General features: G+C 31.2%; 2 protein-coding genes across 2 annotated transcripts in view; both read right to left on the reverse strand.

Moving 5' to 3' along the window:
* Window positions 1-15,137, reverse strand: part of LOC142222544 (cadherin-AgCad1-like) — a 30,042-nt gene extending 14,905 nt beyond the window's left edge. Inside the window, exons 1-12 of the mRNA XM_075292740.1 lie at window positions 15,086-15,137; window positions 14,849-15,010; window positions 14,541-14,628; window positions 12,175-12,358; window positions 11,949-12,106; window positions 7,301-7,481; window positions 7,143-7,221; window positions 6,988-7,082; window positions 6,744-6,923; window positions 2,789-2,965; window positions 2,519-2,712; window positions 2,213-2,441 (exon numbers count right to left, since the gene is read on the reverse strand). Coding sequence (XP_075148855.1) covers window positions 2,213-2,441; window positions 2,519-2,712; window positions 2,789-2,965; window positions 6,744-6,923; window positions 6,988-7,082; window positions 7,143-7,221; window positions 7,301-7,481; window positions 11,949-12,106; window positions 12,175-12,358; window positions 14,541-14,628; window positions 14,849-15,010; window positions 15,086-15,137 — 1,779 coding nt within the window. The remainder of the gene's footprint in view (window positions 1-2,212; window positions 2,442-2,518; window positions 2,713-2,788; window positions 2,966-6,743; window positions 6,924-6,987; window positions 7,083-7,142; window positions 7,222-7,300; window positions 7,482-11,948; window positions 12,107-12,174; window positions 12,359-14,540; window positions 14,629-14,848; window positions 15,011-15,085) is intronic.
* Window positions 15,138-15,576: 439 nt separating this feature from the next.
* LOC142220505 (peptide deformylase, mitochondrial-like) lies at window positions 15,577-23,714 on the reverse strand. The gene is made up of 3 exons (XM_075289687.1): window positions 23,496-23,714; window positions 23,167-23,405; window positions 15,577-15,962 (listed from the first exon to the last, which is right to left on the reverse strand). The coding sequence occupies exons 1-3, from the start codon at window positions 23,662-23,664 to the stop codon at window positions 15,651-15,653; spliced, it is 720 nt and encodes a 239-aa protein (XP_075145802.1). The 5' UTR covers window positions 23,665-23,714; the 3' UTR covers window positions 15,577-15,650.
* Between the last annotated feature and the right edge of the window lie 391 nt (window positions 23,715-24,105).

Consider the following 24,105-nt stretch of genomic DNA (forward strand, 5'->3'; position numbering starts at 1 on the left):
TTTGTCAAAATTTTATTTCTATAGAAAATTTTGTCAAAATTTTATTTCTATAGAAAATTTTGTCCAAATTTTATTTCTATAGAAAATTTTGTCCAAATTTTATTTCTATAGAAAATTTTGTCCAAATTTTATTTCTATAGAAAATTTTGTCAAAATTTTATTTCTATAGAAAATTTTGTCCAAATTTTATTTCTATAGACAATTTTGTCAAAATTTTATTTCTATAGATAATTTTGTTCAAATTTTATTTCTATAGAAAATTTTGTCAAAATTGTATTTCTATAGAAATTTTTGCCCAAATTTTATTTCTATAGAAAATTTTGTCAAAATTTTATTTCTATAGAAATTTTTGTCAAAATTTTATTTCTATAGAAAATGTTGTCAACATTTTATTTCTATAGACAATTTTGTCAAAATTTTATTTCTATAGAAAATCTTGTCAAAATTTTATTTCTATAGAAACTTTGTGATGTACCTCTTAGGTGAAGAGGAATATTTAGTAAAATCTACCAAACATCAGGAATTCTACCAATCTACCAAACAGTAAAAAATCTACCATTTTTGGTAGAATTCTGCCAACTGTGGCAACCGTGTTTGAAACACTCAGAAATGTGGCCATTAAAGTTCCAAAGACTGCAAGATCCCACCGATTCACAAAAAAAACAAAAACTTTGAATGGAAAGAAGAGCCAACGAGTTGCTTTGCTTGCACAAAATTGGCGAAATTGTTTTTCTCAGATGAGAACTCATTTCAAATTGAACAGTTGATACAACCAGAGAAGGAATATGATCACCGCAAACATGTTTCAAGAGCAAAATTATATTTTTGGACGGTGACCATGGAACATGTTTGTTCGCAACCATGTTATTTTCTCGAAAACTATGTATATGATTTCGGCAACCATGTATATGTTCCCCGAGAAGACAACATTTTTGTGACAAAAATGTTCCAAAACATGTTTGGGGTGATCATATAAACAAGCAAAATGATCGGTTTCACTTGCAAAGAGGTCAGTTGAAAATGTATACCTTCGATGGGCCACCAGAACTCAAGCGCCGTCGATGGTAATGGTGTCGAGTGTTGTTACGGCCGATGATCGCTCCCTTCTCGTAGTCATCGATCGTGGGGTTAAAATAAATGCCGATTATTATCGGGATGTCCTAAAGACAATATTGAATAAAAAAAAATTTCACCCACAGACCATGGACATTCCAGGAGGTTCATTTCTACCTCACAATAGCTACAAAAATCTCCGGATGCCATTTGGCTTTTGGGCATTGGAGAGGTTGGCACTAAAAAATACCAAAGTGTCGATCATCTCAAGAAGACAACATTTTTGTGACAAAAATGTTCCAAAACATGTTTGGGGTGATCATATTCCTTCTCTGCGTGTAAACAAGCAAAATGATAGGTTTCACTTGCCAAAGAGGTCAGCTGAAAATGTATACCTTCGATGGGCCACCAGAACTCAAGCGCCGTCGATGGTAATGGTGTCGAGTGTTGTTACGGCCGATGATCGCTCTCCTCTCGTAGTCATCGATCGTGGGTTCAAAATAAATGCCGATTATTATCGGGATAATGTCCTAAAGACAATATTGAAACAAACAAAAATTTCGGCCACAGACCATGGACATTCTAACAGGTTCATTTCTACCTCACAATAGCTACTAAAATCTCCGGATGCTATTTGGCTTTTAGGCATTGGAGAGGTTGGCACTAAAAAATACCAAAGTGTCGATCATCTCAAGATGGCGCTTTACCGGGAATAGCCCAAAATACGGCAAAGCCACTTTCGTAAAGCGTGTGATAGCCGTTTAAAGGCCAATGGTAGCCAATTCTAAATTAAAATATATTACGTTCTTTCCGACATTGTTTGCTTTTGAGCAATAAAATTAAGAAAAGAAGTATAGCGCTTTATTTTGTAGCATTACATATTAGCCACCCTGCATAGTATCAATCACAAACCAATCAATTAACAAGTGGATCAATTAGATCCATTAAAAAATTATTTGATACATTTATTTGTCGTGATGGAGTTTTGCTTTGATTAAACAATTTTTTAAATCAATAAATTTTTTTATTGTTTTTATTTTTTTATCTTAATTTCTAAAAAAAAATTTATTGCAAAATATTAGTGATATATTTTTTGCAGTGTTTTTTTTTTGTATTGTACTGCATAAAATAATAGCATCGATAAAAATGTTATATTTACCATTCTTATTTCCGGTGTCTCATCGTTGATATCTTTAATTTTTATTAACAATTGGGAATAGGAAGTGTGAAGATCCTTACTGTGGTCGGTAATTAGTGAATCCTTAGCTTGGATTTGCAGCATAATCAAAGATTGTCGTTCATAATCGAAAACATTATTTTGATTAATGGTTACTAAACCACTCAAGGGATCAATTGCAAGACCTTCAATATTTCCAACAATAGAGTGTCTGTGAAATAGATTTTTTTGTTTTTGGAAAATTACTTAAAAACTCTAAAAGAGTCCATTCTAATTACATTAACATACATAACCTGATCATTGATATCTCTATCGATGGCTTGTATTTTTATTAATTCCATATCTTTTGTGGCATTTTCATATAATTCCACCTCATATGTATCATATTCAAATTTGGGCCATTCATCATTCCAATTTAATAGTTCTATAAGTAGAGTTACCTCATTCCTATGTTCGGGATTCTCCACCTCTTCAGCTATAATCTGTAGTGTTATTAGGAAAGGTTTGGAGAATATTCAATAAATTGAATTGAAATAAATTGAGTTTTAGTATTCTTACTTTCAATTGAAATGATCTCCATTCTTCATTTTCGTAATCCAATTTTTCAGCTTGAGTTATTGTTAAAGAAAATTCGGTTTTTTGATATCCACTATTGGGTACCATAGCAAAAGCTTCTGCAAAGTTTTCAGTAAGATTTGTGTAGGAGAAGAAAACGTTGTAGGTTGCATTAGAGCCCTTTAGTTGAAGAAAAATAAAAAAAAAAAAATAAATGATATTTCAGTGGCATGATGAGTAAAGTAATAGTAAAGCTTGGAATGGAATGATGAGTAAAGGTGAATATTAAGTTCGAGTTTAGCCGCTAAAATCGCTAAAGTGAAAACTATATCAGTAAGAAAAAGGAATAAAATTATACATATTTGTTGCAAATTTTATTATAACTTGATGGGGAATAGCCCAAAGCAAATTTTTAAAAAGTTGGTATACCTTAAAATGGATTATTAAAGAAAAGTAATCGTGAAAAAATGACGATTTTAGCTGCTAAACTCGAACTTAATACCCACCTTAAAGTAATAGTAAAACTTGGAATCCTACTTTTTCTCCATGTTTTAATAAATAATTTATATTTTTTCACAAAATATACACCGCTGAAAAATTAGTTTAAATGAAAACATTAGTTTGCTTAAAATATATTATCTTTAAAAAATTCCTAAATGCGATCAGCAACAAATTTATTTTCTATTTCAATAAAAAGTGAAAGATGAGAAGATGAAATTAGCCAGGGAATTAAAAAACTAGCGATTGCTTATTAAATTGTTTGTAGATCCTGCAAAAAATGTTCATCACAAAATTAATGCATTAAAGAAATTTTCAAACGATTTCTTTGGGAGAAAAATATTTTTTTTTATACCCTGCGCCACACTGTGGAACAGGGTATTATAAGTTAGTGCATATGTTAGCAACACCCAGAAGGAGACGAGATAGACACATGGTGTCTTTGGCAAAAATGCTTAGGGTGGGCTTCTGAGTCGATGTCCGTCTGTCCGTGAACACATTTTTGTAAGCAAAGTCTAGGTCGCACAAGTATGTGTTTTGGCTCAGAATATAACCCTATTGATTTTGGAAAAAATCGGTTCAGATTTAACAGGTTGGGTGATAAGTCCCCGGTCTAACAAAGAAAAACACATTTTTTTTTGTCAAAATTCGTTTTTATTATTCAACATTGTGCCCTTCATGAGCGATACAATGATTATAACGACCTTCCAATTTTTTGATACCATTTTGGTAGCACTCCTTCGGTTTTGCCTCAAAATAGGCCTCAGTTTCGGCGATCACTTCTTCATTGCAGCCAAATTTTTTCCCTGCGAGCATCCTTTTGAGGTCTGAGAACACGAAAAAGTCGCTGGGGCCAGATCTGGAGAATACGGTGGGTGGGGAAGCAATTCGAAGCCCAATTCATGAATTTTTGCCATCGTTCTCCATGACTTGTGGCACGGTGCTTTTTTCTTCTTCATATCGGACCGTTTTGCCGCGATTTCGACCTTCAAACGCTCCAATAACGCCATATAATAGTCACTGTTGATGGTTTTTACCTTCTCAAGATAATCGATAAAAATTATTCCATGCGCATCCCAAAAAACAGAGGTCATTACTTTGCCAGCGGACTTTTGAGTCTTTCCACGCTTCGGAGACGGTTCACCGGTCGCTGTCCACTCAGCCGACTGTCGATTGGACTCAGGAGTTTAGTGATGGAGCCATGTTTCATCCATTGTCACATATCGACGGAAAAACTCGGGTGTATTGCGAGTTAACAGCTGCAAACACCGCTCAGAATCATCAACACGTTGTTGTTTTTGGTCAAATGTGAGCTCGCGCGGCACCCATTTTTCACAGAGCTTCCGCATATCCAAATATTGATGAATGATATGACCAACACGTTCCTTTGATATCCTTAAGGTCTCTGCTATCTCGATCAACTTCATTTTACGGTCATTCAAAATCATTTTGTGGATTTTTTTGATGTTTTCGTCTGTAACCACCTCTTTCGGGCGTCCACTGCGTTCACCGTCCTCCGTGCTCATTTCACCACGCTTGAATTTTGCATACCAATCAATTATTGTTGATTTCCCTGGGGCAGAGTACGGAAACTCATTATCAAGCCAAGGTTTTGCTTCCACCGTATTTTTTCGCTTCAGAAAACATTATTTTATCAAAACACGAAATACCTTTTTTTCCATTTTTTTTCACAATAACTAAAGTTGCTTCACAAAAGACGCTCTATCTCACAAACTAATTGACTTACAGACGTCAAATTTTGACACGAATCATTTGAAGGTTGGTACTATATAAAAATAATATTTAATACTAGCGACGTCATGTATGTGTCAGACCGGGGACTTATCAGCCAACCTGTTAGATATAGCTCCCATATATATATATATATATATATATATATATATATATATATATATATATATATATATATATATATATATATATATATATATATATATATATATATATATATATATATATATATATATATATATATATATATATATATATATATATATATATATATATATATATATATATATATATATATATATATATATATATATATATATATATATATATATATATATATATATATATATATATATATATATATATATATATATATATATATATGGGAGCTATATCTAACAGGTTGGCTGATAAGTCCCCGGTCTGACACATACATGACGTCGCTAGTATTAAATATTATTTTTATATAGTATAGTATTATTTTTATATATATATATATTTCGCCCGATATGGACTTATATGGCCCCAGAAGCCAGAGTTTTACCCTAATTTGCTTAAAATTTTGCACAAGGAGAACAATTAGTACTATAGTAAAGTGTGCCGAATTTGATTGAAATCGGTTCAGATTTAGATATAGCTCCCACATATATATTTCGTCCAATATGGACTTATATGGCCCCAGAAGCCAGAGTTTTACCCTAATTTGCTTAAAATTTTGCACAAGGAGAACAATTAGTACTATAGTCAAGTGTGCCAAATTTTATTGAAATCGATTCCGAGTTAGATATAGCTCCCATATATATCTTTCGCCCGATATGGACTAATACGGTGCCAGAAGCCAGATTTTTACCCCAATTTGGTTGAAATTTTGCACTAAGAGTACAATTAGTAGTGTAGTCAAGTGTGCCAAATTTTATTGACATCGGTTCAGATTTAGATATAGCTCCCATATATATCGTTCGCCCGATTTACACTCATATGACTACTGTGGCCAATCTTTTACTCCGATTTAATTGAAATTTTGCACAGAGGCCAATTTTTTGCTCCGATTTAGTTGAAATTTTGCACAGGGAGTAGAATTAGCATTGTAGTTATGCGTTTAAAATTTAGTTGAAATCGGTACAGATTTAGATATATCTCCCATATATAGTGTTCGCCCGATTTACACTCATATGACCACAGGGAGTAGAATTAGCATTTTAGCTATGCGTGCCAAATTTGGTTGAAATCGGTTCAGATTTAGATATAGCTCCCATATATATGTTTTTCTGATTTCGACAAAAATGGTCAAAATACCAAAATGTTCCTTATAAAATCGCCACTGCTTAGTCGAAAAGTTGTAAAAATGACTCCAATTTTCCTAAACTTCTAATACATATATATCGAGCGATAAATCATAAATAAACTTTTGCGAAGTTTCCTTAAAATTGCTTCAGATTTAAATATTTCCCATATTTTTGTTTTAATAACATTGTGTTCCACCCTAGTGCATTAGCCGACTTAAATTTTGAGTCTATAGATTTTGTAGAAGTCTATCAATTTCTGTCCAGATCGAGTGATATTTAAATGTATGTATTTGGGACAAACCGTTATATATAGCCCCCAACACATTTGACGGATGTGATATGTTATCGAAAATTTAAATCTACAAAGTGGTGCAGGGTATAATACAGTCGGCCCCGCCCGACTTTAGGTTGTAGAAACTTACCAAATCCATATCATCCACATAAAATTGATCCAATGGCAAAGTTAGATATTTTCCTTCTAAAATGTCCACAATTTGTGGCTTTAGTGTTATCTCTGGCATATGATCATTAATATCCTGAATGATTAGTATGGTGGAATTTCGTATATACCAAGATGAATTATCACATTTATAGGCACAAGTCTATATGAAATAAAAAATTAACATTTTAAAATAATTCTCAAAAACCTAAGCATTATTTTTTTACATTAAAACTAAATATTTGTTGATTGAGCCTATCACGATCAATGGGCTTCACATGTAAAACTCCTGTGGTTCTGTTAATAGATATCATATGGGAATCTGAAATCGATTTATTGTTAATAATAATAAGATAATTTCAATAAAATGTATGAAACTTACAATCCTCTTCAAATTCTAAACGATAACATATCGGTTTATTTATACCCGTGTCTCCATCAATAGCCTTCAGGAAAAAAGTCTGTAATGAGAAATAATGGGTTTAATTTAATTTTTAGTTTAATTTAAAATTATTATATGGAGTATGGTAATAAATTTACTTGTTCAGTTTTTTCATTGAATGTTGCTGTTGTTAGCGGCTTAACCCATATGGGATCACGATTTGGTAAATCTATAACTTCTAATATTGCAAATATATTTCCGGTATTATTGTTTGCATCATAGACTTTGACATCCAAGTTATAAAGAGCCTTTTCATTATAATGGAGTTCTTTTAAAATTCTAAAATAAGGAATAAAAAAATATTGTTAATGGAATTCGGGAACTTAAAAGCGAATTTAAAACTCGATAAAAGTTCTACATATGATCCCAGATAATTTCAAATTCGTAGTAAAATGTGTTGGCCAACCAACGAGTAAATTTACTTATTATTATAACAATTTTAATATGAGCTTATTGGAAATGACGATTAAGGAATTGATTGATTATGAAGCTATTGAAAAGAAATCGCCAGATACCAATCTCACAAGCCTACACACAAAAAATTTTTTCTCTGATTCAATCACCAAATTAATTGATCCAATTAATTTTTTAATTGAAATGTCTTCAATCACGAAAATGATAGTATCAATCACAGTTTTAATTGGGCATAGAAAAAATTCTTGATTAAAAAATTAATTGATTTTTTCAGCAAAATTCAATTAATTTTTTAATTGATTCAATTAAAAATTTAATTGATGTTGATTGCAAAACGCAATTAATTTATTAAGGTAACTATTTTTAAACAGGTAACTATTTTTAATTACTTAGTTAGATTGGCTTAGAGTTTTTATTTGGATTAACAAATGATTGTTTGAAATACATTTTTAATTAAAAAAGTAAAAAAAAATCAGCACTTTTTTAACTGAATTAGTCTTCCGAATTTGATTAAAAAGTTAATTGTATCAATTAATTTTTTAATTAAACATTTTAAAAATGTCAATCATTGACTTAATTAACTTAATGTTTCTATCATGATTAAAAAGTTAATTGTATCAATTAATTTATTAATTGAAAAAATTTTCAACTTCAATTAACTTTTTAATTGGAAATATTTTGGTGATATTTTTTTCTGTGTAGGTTAACAGTTTGGCTGATAAGTCCCCGGTCTGACACAATGTCGTTGCTAGTATTAAATGCATAGCGTCGCTAGTATTAAATGCATATTTTTTTTTATATAGTACCAACCTTCAAATGATTCGTGTCAAAATTTGACGTTCGTAAGTCAATTAGTTTGTGAGATAGAGCGTCTTTTGTGAAGCAACTTTTGTTATTGTGAAAAAAATGGGAAAAAAGGAATTTCGTGTTTTGATAAAATACTGTTTTCTGAAGGGAAAAAATTACGGTGGAAGCAAAAACTTGGCTTGATAATCAGTTTCCGGACTCTGCCCCAGGGAAATCAACAATAATTGATTGGTATGGAAAATTCAAGCGTGGTGAAATGAGCACGGAGGACGGTGAACGGTGAACGCACTGGACGCCCGAAAGAGGTGGTTACCGACGAAAACATCACAACAAATCCACAAAATGATTTTGAATGACCGTAAAATGAAGTTGATCGAGATAGCAGAGACCTGAAAGGTATCAAAGGAACGTATTGGTCATATCATTCATCAATATTTGGATATGTGGAAGCTCTGTGCAAAATGGGTGCCGCGCGAGCTCACATTTGACCAAAAACAACAACGTGTTGATGATTCTGAGCGGTATTGCAGCTGTTAACTCGTAATACACCCGAGTTTTTCCGTCGATATGTGACAATGGATGAAACATGGCTCCATCACTACACTCCTGAGTCCAATCGACAGTCGGCTGAGTGGACAGCGATCGGTGAACCGTCTCCGAAGCGTGGAAAGGCTCAAAAGTCCGCTGGCAAAGTGATGGCCTCTGTTTTTTGGGATGCGCATGGAATAATTTTTATCGATTATCTCGAGAAGGGAAAAACCATCAACAGTGACTATTATATGGCATTATTGGAGAGTTTGAAGGTCGAAATCGCGGCAAAACGGCCCCATATGAAGAAGAAAAAAGTGTTGTTCCACCAAGACAATGCACCGTGCCACAAGTCATTGAGAACGATGGCAAAAATTCATGAATTGGGCTTCGAATTGCTTCCCCACCCACCGTATTCTCCAGATCTGGCCCCAGCGACTTTTTCTTGTTCTCAGACCTCAAAAGGATGCTCGCAGGGAAAAAATTTGGCTGCAATGAAGAGTTGATCGCCGAAACTAAGGAGTACTACCAAAATGGTATCAAAAAATTGGAAGGTCGTTATAATTGTTGTATCGCTCTTGAAGGGAACTATGTTGAATAATAAAAACGAATTTTGACAAAAAAATGTGTTTTTCTTTGTTAGACCGGGGACTTATCAGCCAACCTGTTCGGTTAAAGTGGCAGCCCGATTAAGTTTCAGGCTTACTCAGACTATTCAGTCCATTTAACTAAAAGTACCTATTATGTTTCATAATATAAACTTGACGTATTTCTTTCAATTTTGCATTTAAAAAACCTGAACACCCCTCATTTTGAAGGTGTGTGTGTAGAATGTTGCTCCTATTTTGATTTTGGAATTCACTCTTCAGTTGTCAAAATGCCGTCCAAGCAAGAAGAGCAGCGTATCAAAATTTTGCTCGCGCATCGCGAAAATCCGAGCTACCCGCACGCAAAGCTGGCAAAATCGCTAAAAGCTGCCAAATCAACCGTTACAAATGTAATTAAAGTGTTTGGGAAACGTTTGTCGACAGCCGGGAAGTCTGGATCGGGGGGAAATCGAAAACCGGAAGCCGCTGAGACGACAAAGAGAGTTGCCGGTAGTTTCAAGCGAAACCCTAACCTCTCTCTCCGAGATGCCGCAAATAAGCTGGGTGTATCGTCTACAACCGTGCATCGAGCCGAAAAACGAGCCGGACTATCGACTTACAAGAAGGTAGTGACTCCAAATCGCGATTATAAACAAAATACGACGGACAAAGCGCGATCCCGGAGGCTGTACACGACGATGCTGACGAAGTTTGACTGCGTGGTAATGGACGACGAAACCTACGTCAAAGCCGACTACAAGCAGCTTCCGGGACAGGAGTTTTATACGTCAAAAGGAAGGGGAAAGGTAGCAGATATTTTCAAGCACATAAAACTGTCAAAGTTCGCTAAGAAATATCTGGTTTGGCAAGTCATCTGTACCTGTGGCATGAAAAGCAGCATTTTCATAGCTTCCGGGACTGTCAACCAAGAAATTTACGTGAAAGAGTGTTTGAATAAACGTCTGCTGCCTTTCCTGAAGAAACATGGTTGTTCCGCACTGTTTTGGCCGGATTTGGCATCTTGCCATTACGGTAAAAAGGCCATGGAGTGATACGCCGCCAACAACGTGCAGGTGGTTCCCAAGGACAAGAACCCTCCCAACACGCCAGAGCTCCGCCCACTTGAGAAATACTGGGCTATTGTCAAGCGGAACCTAAAGAAGACCACAAAAACTACTAAGGACGAACAGCAGTTCAAGGCAAACTGGCTTTCTGCGGCGAAGAAGGTGGACAAGGTGGCTGTATAAAATCTGATGGCTGGTGCCAAGCGTGAGGCCCGGCAATTCGGATTTGGAAAAGCGAAAGCCTAACTGAATATTTTTCCTGAATTTTATACTAATTGAACTTGAAAAAGAAATTTAATTTGATTTTTTAAATAAATGAATTCACCGATTTACACGCGTTTTCCCTTGACCTTTTCTTTTTCTAGGGAAACCAGAAACCATGACTAGTTCTGTCTTTGCAGGATTTACTCCAAGACCATTCTCTTTCGCCCATTTCTCAGTCATCCGGAGGGCTCTCTGTATAACATCTCTGATTTTGGAAGGGAATTTTCCCCTGACTGCGTCTGCGTATGCCACCACTTTTATCCTTTTTTATCTAGAGAAACCAGAAGGTTGTTTATAGCAACATTCCAAAGAAGAGGTAATAGAACTCCTCCTTGGGGAGTGCCTCTGTTCACATACCTTTGTATGTTTGCTTATCCTAGTGTGGCTGAAATACGTCTCCTCATTAGCAGTTCGTCTAGCAGCCTAAGTATACCTGGATCAACATTCAGAGTTGCCAGTCGATTTAATATCGAGCTCGGATGGACGTTATTGAATGCCCCCTCGATGTCTAGAAACGCCACGATTGTGTATTCACTGACAGATAGTGAGCTTTCAATAAAGCTGACTAGTTCATGCAAAGCGGTCTTGAGTATGCATGCTGTCGTTTCGAGAGCAAACTTGAATCGACGCTAGTTCTAGATACATGTCTATCATCCTCTCCAGAGTCTTAAGTAGGAATGAGGATAAGCTGATTGGTCGGAAATCCTTCGCACTCTCACAAGCCTAACATGACATATGTTTCTTTGCTGTCTAATGCAAGTTTCTGTAGTCTCTAGTGTATATTTGGCGCTTTAAGATGATTTAATTTGGGTCTTATATGTAAATTTCCTTAGGAAATTACACACAAGAATTATTCCTCCCAAATTGAACCATTTTTCACCACGATTGTGCATCATATCACATAGCTATAATTCCTTAATCTTATTGCTGAATTCACCTGATTGGTGTACGATCACACAATGTCTTGTATAAATTTGATTTTAAGCATCCTCAAAATAAGTCGATTAGTTAGTTAGTCGATTAGTCTAATAATATATTTTAGGTTGCCAGGTGTTTTTTATTATAAAATATTCTTAACTTGCCTGAGTTTATATTGCTTTTCATAAGTTGTAATTTCGCCATATTCTTCAAATATGAATGTGGATGGTTCTTGAACTTCAATACGAATATCATTCCGATCCATACCATCTGGATCATATATAGAAAATATACAATCTGTAAGATAGTTGGAACGAAGTTCCTGAAATATATTTCATTAATGTATTGCAAATTTTTTTTTTACTAGCAGTCGCAAAACATTTTTAATACCTGTACTCTGCAAGGTGATGGTCGGTATGTTACAGTTGGACTATTATCAAATATATTTTCCAAAGTTATAAAAATACTTTGTTCCATAGTTTTGCCATTCTGGAAATCTTTCAGATAGATTTGAAAGAAATATATGCGTTGTAGGGGATTTTCATAATCTTGCCGTTTTTCGATGATAATATACCTGAAAATTTTGACAAATCATAAAAATTTTATTTAAAATAACCACGAACAAGAATCCGACAATCGTTTGAATAAAGTCTGCAAAAAAGGGCAGTAAGTGTCTAACGGTGCCCTCAGAAAAAAGACAACGAATTTTTTATAGCCGATTTAACTTAATTTTAGTTCATAAAAATTAGTTCTTTTCAGGTCATTTTTTCCAAATGCGAAAAAATATTTTATACAAATTAAGTACATAAAAATAGTTCATATTTTCCAAAAATGGGCGAAGTTTGCTGAAACTGAGTTCATAAGTTTCTCAAATGATTAAATGTTACTTAAATTCTGTCTGTCTAGAAATTCATATATCGCAACAGACATTTTAACAATTTTTAATTCCAATATTTTTTCCAAAATATGAAATTTTATTAAACAACAGAAGAAAAAATATTTTTAATAAATTTTCTTCAATTTGAAAAAAAAAATATTTACTAATTTGTATCATGTTGTAATTACTAATATATTTTAGTTACATTTTTTTAAAATAAACCTACAGTTTCTTTCATGATGGGTTCACTTTTATCTGGGTATGACTAATTTCCCATTTTCAGCAGACATTTTACTTTTTTAGCAAGATTTTTCTAATGTCTCTAATTAACAAATTTCTTTGAGTGTAGATAAATACCGATTTACGGGTCTAAAATAAAATAAAACCGCAATAAGTGTCTAACAGTAACAGCTGTCCCTTTTTCAGCAGACATTTTGCTGTTGTAGCAAGATTTTTCTAATGTCTCTAATTAATAAATTTCTTTGAGTGTATTTAAGAATACCGATTTACGAGCACGGTTGCTACTCAAGTCCAAAATAATCTACGAAAATTTGGAGAAAACTTTACCCAGAAAGTACCAAAAAAAACTTATTTTGTCAAAATTTTATTTCTATAGAAAATTTTGTCAATTTTGTTTATTTTATTTCTATAGAAAATTTTGTCAAAATTTTATTTTTATAGACAGTTTATATAGAAGATTTTGTCAAAATTTTATGTCTATAGAAAATTTTGTCAACATTTTATTTCTATAGAAAATTCTAAAAACATTTTGTCAATTCTATTTCTATAGAAAATTTTGCCAAAATCCTATTTATTTTTTTCTAGGTCGAAAACCTATGTTGTTAGCACCTATATTACTTGTTTATTTTCATAATTCATTATGATTGTAAACATATAAATAAATAAATAAATAATTTTTTTCTATACAAAATTTTGTCAAAATTTTATTTTCATAGAAAATTTTGTCAAAATTTTATTTTTTTAGAAAATTTTGTCTAAATTTTATTTCTATAGAAAATTTTGTCAAAATTTTATTTCTATAGAAAATTTTGTCAAAATTTTATTTCTATAGAAAATGTTGCCATAATTTTATTTTTATAGAAAATTTTGTCAAAATTTTATTTCTATAGAAAATTTTGTCAAAATGTTATTTCTATAGAAAATTTTGTCAACATTTTATTTCTATAGAAAATTTTGTCAAAATTTTATTTCTATAGAAAATTTTGTCAAAATTTTATTTCTATAGAATATTTTGTCAAAATTTTACTTCTATAGAAAATATTGTCAAAATTTTATTTCTGTAGAAAATTTTGTCAACATTTTATTTCTATAGAAATTTTTGTCAAAATTTTATTTTTATAGAAAGTTTTGTCAAAATTTTATTTCTATAGAAAATTTTGTCAAAATTGTATTTCTATAGAAAATTTTGTCAAAATTTTATTTCTATAGAACATTTTTTCAAAATTTTATTTCTATAGAAATTTTTGTCAAAATTTTATTTTTATAGAAAGTTTTGTCAAAATTTTATTTCTATAGAAAATTTTGTCAACATTTTATTTCTATAGAAAATTTTGTCAAAATTTTGTCAAAATAGAAAATCTTGTTAAAAAATTTTTCTATAGAAAAATTTGTTAAAATTGTATTTCTATAGAAAATTCCCTTAGATGGAGAGGTATAATTTGCCAAATCTTCCAAAACATAAAGCATTCTACCAATCTACAAGGTTAGGTTAAGACAGTAAAAAAATCTACAAGTTTTTGGTAGAATTCTACCAACTGTGGCAACCGTGTCTAAAATAAAATCGGATTCTAATACAGCCAATGTGACTTTCAGAATTTATTCAGATTTTATTCTCATATATTTCCCTGAGTGTACTTACCATGCATTTTCAGTAAAATTAAGACGAGCTCCCAGCAAGCTATTATCGCCAATATCAAAGGCGCCCAATGTAGGTGTTCCCAGGGTACCTGTCAATGTAAAAATTGTATTTAAGTTTGGAAAAATAAATTTACAATCTAGATTTTTAAATGAGATGGTCTGTAAAGGCCTATATGTAGTAACTCGTTTCCACCATTTGCCCCTTCATAGATTAATCGATTTTGAAAATACGCTGAGTTGTTTTTTTTTTTTTTAAGTTTCAACTAACAATTTTGTTTGAGTGTACAAAATTATTTGAGTCTATCTTACCATTATAATTGAGTTGTGCCATTCTATATGGAATAGAAAGCTCTTCTCTCACATTTATTTTTTGCACATTTGCTGTGGAGTTACTGGGTGTAGTCCAATAGATACCTTTAACATTTGGATTAATAAAATATGGTTCTTCCCATAAGTTGTCCAATGAGAAAACTTGAAATCATAGAAAAAATTTAAAATGACCTGTTCTTCAATTCACGTGATTATGTTTCTAACTTTCATACATACCATCGTAAAGAGATATAATTATCAAAATAGTGATGCATGATATTTGGGACATTTTCTTAGAAATAAATATTGACTTTTTATTATCCAAATATGCAATATCTGTTTTTACTCCATTTTATTCATGTATGAACGTTTCAGACTATTACTTTCTTTGAATGAATGTTTGCAAATTAAAATTTAAAAAACTGCGTTCCTAACAACGAAAAACTTCATACTGAAACCTGATGGCATTTTATCAATTTGGATTTCATGTATTTTCTGTTACAAAAAGAACATCTTGATAACAAATCAATTGATAGTATCACTGGAAAGCAGTATCTATTCCAATACACACAGATAAAAAAGATGGGCATCCATTATTTCTTTAATTTGGTATAGAACAAATATAAATATAATTGAAATTTGGTATGGACGGCTCTACGACCGAATTTCCCCCATATTGCTTACAGAATTCAAGAGTTGTTCTTTTTCGAACAAATAGAAATACAAGATTATTGGTTTTTTTTTGTATAAAAACATTAACACATTCTATAATTTATTTGCTTTTTTTAAATAATATTCCTCCTCATTTGTAAAATGGTATTTCAACACGTCCCGCTTTTGAATTCACCGCTTCCCAACAGGTACAATGGAACGTTTGCCGATCCATATGGTCTATATATAGTTTGCCATCTAAATGATCCATTTCATGCTGTGCAATACGAGCATTCCATCCATTCAATTGCAATTCTGATGGGGTATCTCGTCTGCCAATGCCTGTAAGTGTAACCGCTTCATAACGTTCGACTTCTGCGGAATAACCTCGCACGCTCATACAACCTTCCGGATGTTTATGCTTCGTATAATTTGTAATTTTCAATGTAGGATTGATCATTACCTGTGAAAAAATGTTGGAAAATGAACAAAAGATAAAAACAATAATTAATTGTACTGGGGTTATAAGTAAAATTTTGGGCTCTGGGGTCATAAGCAGTGCTGTGAAGCACGGTTACAACAGTTGATATTTAGAATTCTACAAAAAAATAGGAGATTTTTTACTGTTGTTGATTTTGCATTCTTCTTCAATTAAGAGGCACTTCAATTTTCAATAGAAATAAACGTTTTATATAAATTTTTATAGAAATAAAATTTTGACATAATTTTGTATAGAATAAAATTTTGACATAATTTTCTCTACAACTAAAATTTTGAGAAAATTTTCTATAGAACTAAAATTTTTAAACAATTTTTTATAGAAATAAAATTTTGAGAAAATTTTCTATAGAACTAAAATTTTGAGAAAATTTTCTATAGAAATAACACTTTAAAAAAATTTTCTATAGAAATAAAATTTTGACATAATTTTCTATAGAAATAAAATTTTGACATAATTTTCTGTAGAATAAAATTTTGACATAATCTTCTATACAACTAAAATTTTGAGAAAATTTTCTATAGAACTAAAATTTTTAAACAATTTTTTATAGAAATAAAATTTTCTCAAAATTTTAGTTGTATAGAAGATTATGTCAAAATTTTATTCTACAGAAAATTTCAATAGAAATAAAAGTTTTACAAATTTTTTTTTATAGAAATAAAATTTTGACATAATTTTCTATAGAAATAAAATTTTGAGAAAATTTTCTATAGAAATAAAATGTTGACATAATTTTCTATAGAAATAAAATTTTAAGAAAATTTTCTATAGAAATAAAATTTTGACAAAATTTTCAATAGAAATAAAATGTTGACAAAATTTTCTATAGAAATAAAAGTTTTACAAAAAAAATTTTATAGAAATAAAATTTTGACACAATTTTCTATAGAAATAAAATTTTGAGAAAATTTTCTATAGAAATAGAATTTTGAGAAAATTTTCTATAGAACTAAAATTTTTAAACAATTTTTTATAGAAATAAAATTTTGAGAAAATTTTCTATAGAACTAAAATTTTGAGAAAATTTTCTATAGAAATAACACTTTAAAAAAATTTTCTATAGAAATAAAATTTTGACATAATTTTCTATAGAAATAAAATTTTGACATAATTTTCTGTAGAATAAAATTTTGACATAATCTTCTATACAACTAAAATTTTGAGAAAATTTTCTATAGAACTAAAATTTTTAAACAATTTTTTATAGAAATAAAATTTTCTCAAAATTTTAGTTGTATAGAAGATTATGTCAAAATTTTATTCTACAGAAAATTTCAATAGAAATAAAAGTTTTACAAATTTTTTTTTATAGAAATAAAATTTTGACATAATTTTCTATAGAAATAAAATTTTGAGAAAATTTTCTATAGAAATAAAATGTTGACATAATTTTCTATAGAAATAAAATTTTAAGAAAATTTTCTATAGAAATAAAATTTTTGAGAAAATTTTCAATAGAAGTAATATTTTGACAAAATTTTCTATAGAAATAATTTTGGGAAGATATTCTAAAAAAATAAAAGTTTGAGAAATTTTACTTTTTAATTTGGTAGATTTGTGGTAAAATTGTCTTCAAATTTGGTAGAATATTTTTGACACGTGTGGCAACCGTGCTGTGCTCCACCATTTTTCATCATCCACGATTCTGACTTCGGATTCGACTATGGATAATGTAATTCAATCGCATTTTAATAGCACTCCATTAGCCTTTTTGCGGTGGACGGTACCAAAAATGGACCCATACACCCAAAGAAATTTGTTAGTAGGGACAGCAGAAAAGTCTGCTAAAACAGCAGAAAGTCTGCTGAAAAAGGGACAGCAGTCACTGTTTGCTGAAATAGCAAACATTTCCTGCTATTTTTGAAGCTCGATTACACTAAAACATGTTTTATTTGGGCTAAAACAAATAAAAATGTCAACTTAGGAGCTATCCTAACATAATTAAAACAATATTTATGAATATCTATAGTATTTGACAAAAAATCTGAATATTTAGTGAATTGAGGCATAACAGCAAACAAAATGTTTGCTGATCGTATTTATGAGCTTGTGAGTATATTTCAGTGCAAAAATATTCCAAAAACTACTTTTGGTTCTTAAATATGCTTTGGGGAAAAATTTATAACCTAAAAATTTTATAAATTGTTGTTCATTTGGCCCTGAAGTACAAAAATATAACAGCATACATCGACTGCTGTTTTTAGCAGACTTTTTTCTATGAGTGTATAAATGATTTTATTTGCCACATCTATTTATTTGTTCAAAAGAGCACTAAATTGTAGGGGTCTGAAAGAAGTCTATATATCACATTTCACATTTTAGGACATAAGTCTCTATAGTGGTCCCTTCAGAATATAGACAGATATCCATCTTCACCATATGTATTTATAAAATAGCAAAATATAGAACAAAAAAATCGGCTTCCAGAAATTTTAGAAATAAGATCCTGGTATCAGACTATATGGGTTTTATATAAAAAATTTGGCGATATCAACAATAAAATACACAAAAATCAAAATTCCAAGCTATTCGGATCAGGGCTGTGGAGTCGAGCCAATTTTGCTCGACTCCGACTCCGACTCCGACTCCAGCATTTTTCATCAGCTCGACTCCGACTCCGACTCCGGAGTCGACTCCGGGTAATATAACTAAATCTCATTTTAATACCACTAATTTGTAGTTCTATTGTGGGGGTACTGTAAGTAGATCGATATAAAGTATCATATTTATTTATGTGTGCAAAAAAAGGTCTTAATTTCACATTAGATGCCAATTGAACTCTATATTTCAAATTTAGGGCAATGTTTAATAAATAAAATAATGATATAAATACCCATCATAATATGAGAAGATACCAACAGTATATGTATTTGTGGACCAAAATTATTGATACTATCTCAAATCCTTTAAATTTGTTGCGAGCTATATAAAGGTTTATATTCCCATATGCATGAATTTGAATCTGAATCGATTTAGACAAAATTGTATATACTTTTACAAAATCTATGTACTTAAAATTTAAATCTAACATTATGGGACGTAACACAATTTTAACAAAAACTAAAAATGTAAGGAAAGTCTAAAGTCGGGCGGGCCAACTATAATATACTCTGCACAACTTTGTATTTAGATCTACATTTTGATAAAATCTCAAATCAGACTTCTACAAAACTCGGGCAATATTTGGGAAATATTTATAATTGTTTAGACAATTTCGCAAAAATGCATTTATGATTCATTCATTGAAAAATTTTAAAATTTGAGTCATTTCTACAAGTTTTCGACTTAGCAATGAGTATCAGTGAGCATACAATTTTGGAAAAATTTTTGTCTAGTAAATAAAATTTTGACTAAATTTTCTACAGAAACAAAATTTTGACTAAATTTTCCATAGAAATAAAATTTTGGCAAAATTTTCTATAGAAATCAAATTTTGACCAAATATATAGAAATAAAATTTTGAATAACATTTTTATAGAAATAAAATTTGTCAACATTTTTTATAGAAATAAAAGTTTGAAAAAATTATCAATAGAAATACAATTTAAAAAAAATTGTGTAGCGAACAAAATTTTGCAAAATTTTCTATAGAAATAAAATTTTGCAAAATATTCTATAGAAACAAAATTTTGACAAAATTTTCTATAGAAATAAAATTTTGACTAAATTTTATATAGAAACAAGTGAGGAAAGTCTAAAGTCGGGCGGGGCCGACTATCTTATACCCTGCACCACTTTGTAGATCTAAATTTTCGATACCATATCACATCCGTCAAATGTGTTGGGGGCTATATATAAAGGTTTGTCCCAAATACATACATTTAAATATCACTCGATCTGGACAGAATTTGATAGACTTCTAAAAAATCTGTAGACTCAAAATGTAAGTCGACAAATGCACTAGGGTGGAACACAATGTTAGTAAAAAATAATATGGGAAACATTTAAATCTGAAGCAATTTTAAGGAAACTTCGCAAAAGTTTATTTATGATATATCACTCGATATATATGTATTAGAAGTTTAGGAAAATTAGAGTCATTTTTACAACTTTTCGACTAAGCAGTGGCGATTTTACAAGGAAAATGTTGGTATTTTGACCATTTTTGTCGAAATCAGAAAAACATATATATGGGAGCTATATCTAAATCTGAACCGACTTCAATCAAATTTGGTACACATGACTATATTACTAATTGTACTCCTAGTGCAAAATTTCAACCAAATTGGGCCAAAACTCTGGCTTCTAGGACCATATTAGTCCATATCGGGCGAAAGATATATATGGGAGCTATATCTAAATCTGAACCGATTTCAATCAAATTTTGCACACTTAGATATACGACTAAGTGTTATGTTTGTAAAATTTCAAACAAATCGGTATAAAACTCTGGCTGCTGGGTCCATATTAGTGCATATCGGGCGAAAGATATATATGGGAGCTATATCAAAATATGAACCGATTTCTTCCAAAATCAATAGGGTTCTATTCTGACCAAATTAGAAACATGTGCCAAATTTGAAGGCGATTGGACTTAAATTGCGACCTAGACTTTGATCACAAAAATGTGTTCACAGACAGACTGACGGACGGACAGACGGACATGGTTATATCGACTCAGGGACCCACCCTGAGCATTATTGCCAAAGACACCATGTGTCTATCTCGTCTCCTTCTGGGTGTTACAAACATATGCACTAACTTATAATACCCTGTTCCACAGTGTGGCGCAGGGTATAACAAATATTTCTATAGTAATACAATTCTGAATACATTTTTTATAGCAGTGAGCATCAGTAAGAAAAAAATTGAGAAAATTTGCTATAGAAATAAAAATTTTTCTTATAGAAATAAAATTTTGAAAAAAGTATCAATAAAAGTAAAATTTTAGAAAAATTTTTGTGTAGTAAATAAAATTCTGCAAAATATTCTACAGAAACAAAATTTTGACTAAATTTTCTATAGTAATACAATTTTGACCAAATTTTCTAATAAAAAAATCTATTACTATAAAATTTTGGCAAAATTTTCTATAGAAATAAAATTTTGCAAAATATTCTATAGAAACAAAATTTTGATTCAATTTTCTATAGAAATACAATTTTGACAAAATTTTCTATAGAAAAAAATATTTCTATAGTAATAAAATTTTGAATAAATTTGTTATAGAAATAAAATGTTGACAAAATGTGCTATAGAAATAAAATTTTGACAGCATTTTCTATAAAAAACAAGTTTGAAAAAATCTTCTGTCAATATTCCACATACGTATATGGCCTTAAAATAAAATTAAAAAAAAAATAATTTCGATTGTTCGAAATATTTCAAATAAATTGATATGAGCATTAAAATGGATCGATCCAGCCCATCTGCTAGTCTAACATTCTAGGAAACATAAAAAGATAGCCGTAATTGAAGTTGATTTTCATTTACAATCATGCTGTACATTGATCGAATGAATAGAGCAATGGAAACTAATTTGCGTAAAAACTTGCTTAGTTAAAAAAATGTGAAGTGTTTTAAAAAATTTGATTTAGCCGGAGTCGGAGTCGAGCAAAATTTTTACGACTCCGACTCCGACTCCGACTCCAGCAAAATCTTCAGACTCCGACTCCAAGACTCCGACTCCGACTCCGACTCCACAGCCCTGATTCGGATTGTCTAAACACGCTTGTTTAGACTTATTTTTTTTTCTAAGAAATTAATTTTAATCGAATTTAAAAAGAATTGAATTTATTTGTAACTGAAATACAGTTTGAAAGCTATTGAAATTGTACCAAATAGAACTAATGTTGTATTAACAGGAATGTCATTTATGTTTCGAAACTTCAGATTGTTCTAAAAGTAAAATTAATAGAAACTCGATAGGTCTCTGAGGCTGCAAAAAAGATACATACTGACACTTTTCTACAAACCGCAACCCAGACCATTAGGTGAGGATTAATTATCGCGAAATAAAATAACAACTGGAAATCTGACCCACTTGTGTATTTCCTTTATTTCTAATTGGGTTTACTTGTTGCGTTGGGTTACGATATCTCCTTGCTCGAGATGCCTTCCAAACTCAATTAAGCTCGTCTACTTGGCAGTTGCATCCACTTGTTATTTCTGTAAACGTTGTGGGAGCTACTCTTCTCTAGAATACCTTAATACAGTCCACAACAACAACGATCGTCTTTGGAGTCTGGTGTCCAGCTCTCCCACTATCCTCAGTTGATGGTCACGAGAAGCTCTCCTTCCCCGATTTTATTCACGGACAGAAATTGAGTCTATATCGTTATGGGGGTTATATTATATGGACCGTATATCGGCATATCTATTGTGGTCCAATATACTCTCAAATATACAATATACATTCTCAAATTTAGGCTAGAAATTACCCCTCGCAGAGGACCAAAAAGATCCGGAGATCCGACCATGTAGAGCCTTTATTAAAATAAATATGAAACACTTGGTAAATCTCTTTGTGGCTTGATCCAAATCTTTAGCTCGCAAATCATGGTAAAGTTCTGGCTTCTGGAGCCATATAAGTGCATAACGGGGGAATGATATACATATATGGAAGATAGAAGTTCACCAGTGTGGTATCACAATGGACTGAATAGTCTAAGTGAGCCTGAAATATCGGGCTGCCTAACCTAACAATATATGGAAGCTACATCTAAATCAAAAGCGATTTCATCCGATTTCAACCAAATTGCACACTTTGTTGAAAATTTGAAGCAATTCAGAGTAAAAATCTGGTTTCGGAGGCCATAAAAGTTCATATAGGGCGATCAATATATATAGAAGCTATAACTAAATCTGAACCGATTTAAAATTTTACTCCTTGTGCAAGATTTGAAGCATGTCAGTGTAAAACTCTGGGCCAAATTAGTACATATCGGGCGAAAGATATATACGGAAGCTATATCTAAATTTGAACCGCAAATCTAAATCAAATTCACAATTTTCCAAATTTGAAGCCAAAAGGACTGAAACCAAGACTTTGATTACAAAAATTTGTTCACAGACAGAATGTCAGACGTACATCGATTCAAGAGGGCCAAAGTCACCCTGTGTCTATGTCGCCTCCTTCTGGGTTTGCAAACATATTCTCTAACTTATAATACCCTGTTCCACCGAGTGGTATAGCGTACAGTTATATATTGTGAATCAAACTTACTGTTAATGGCAGTGTAGACATTTTTCTTGCCGCATATACTTCTTTCGAAAATTTGTCTTTTAATCCCTCTCGGAACTCCATAACGATAATACGCAACGCTATACCAATTTGGGGAGCTGCTATACCCACACAATCATATTTTCGTAGAACTTTAATCATTTGATCAATTATCAAATCGATTTCTTTGCTCTCTATAACATCTGATGGCACCTCAACAGCTTTGGAACGTAACACAGGATCTTTGGGAAGAGGCAAAAAGAAATAGAACGATAAAATATTATGGAGCTGTTCTGTGCCTCCTGTAAGAAGGCACAATTTCAAATAATTACCTCCCACCTGGGTGAAATGACCGTATGGTGGCTGATTGCCACCCTTTGGTGACCAAAATTCTCTATATTTTTGTGCAAACGTTTTACATTTTACTGACGTCGTTGATATAAAGCGTCTAGAATATTGTATTAGAGTAAAGGGAAATAAATTTAATTTTTGTAAAGCCATTTTCTGTTTCAATGACCGGCTATTGCTTAGTTTACGCAATATTTTGATTATAAACAATGAACATATGGTTTTGGAATAATACCACACAGCTGGCATATGATGACAGCTGACCATTGCCTTATTACCTCAGGCAAAGCAAATGTAAGGTTGGAAAATATACTGATTGAAAAGTATTTGAGTTCAACACTATTTCAAACATAGTGTTGGAAAGCTATTTGATTCAAACGATTTTCACTATATATCAGCGTTGCCAAAAATTTTTATTTCTACCGAAAATTTTGTCAAAATTTTATTCTTATAGAAAATTTTGTCAATATTTTATTTCTATAGAAAATTTTGTCAAAATTTTATTTCTATAGAAAATTTTGTCAAAAATTTTATTTTTATAGAAAATTTTGTCAAAATTTTATTCTTAAAGAAATTTGGACCACTCTCGTAACT

The sequence above is a fragment of the Haematobia irritans genome, chromosome 1 (assembly GCF_050003625.1).
Source record: "Haematobia irritans isolate KBUSLIRL chromosome 1, ASM5000362v1, whole genome shotgun sequence".
Classification (NCBI taxonomy): domain Eukaryota; kingdom Metazoa; phylum Arthropoda; class Insecta; order Diptera; family Muscidae; genus Haematobia; species Haematobia irritans.

Excerpts from the sequence above, each read along its gene's own strand:
- LOC142220505 (XM_075289687.1), bottom strand. The coding sequence starts at position 23,664 with ATGGCTTTACAAAAATTAAATTTATTTCCCTTTACTCTAATACAATAT. Across the intron at positions 23,406-23,495 it reads TCATTTCACCCAGGTGGGAG|ATCCTGTGTTACGTTCCAAA; the intron begins GTAATTATTTGA and ends CTCTTCCCAAAG. Across the intron at positions 15,963-23,166 it reads TGTCTACACTGCCATTAACA|GTAATGATCAATCCTACATT; the intron begins GTAAGTTTGATT and ends ATTTTTTCACAG.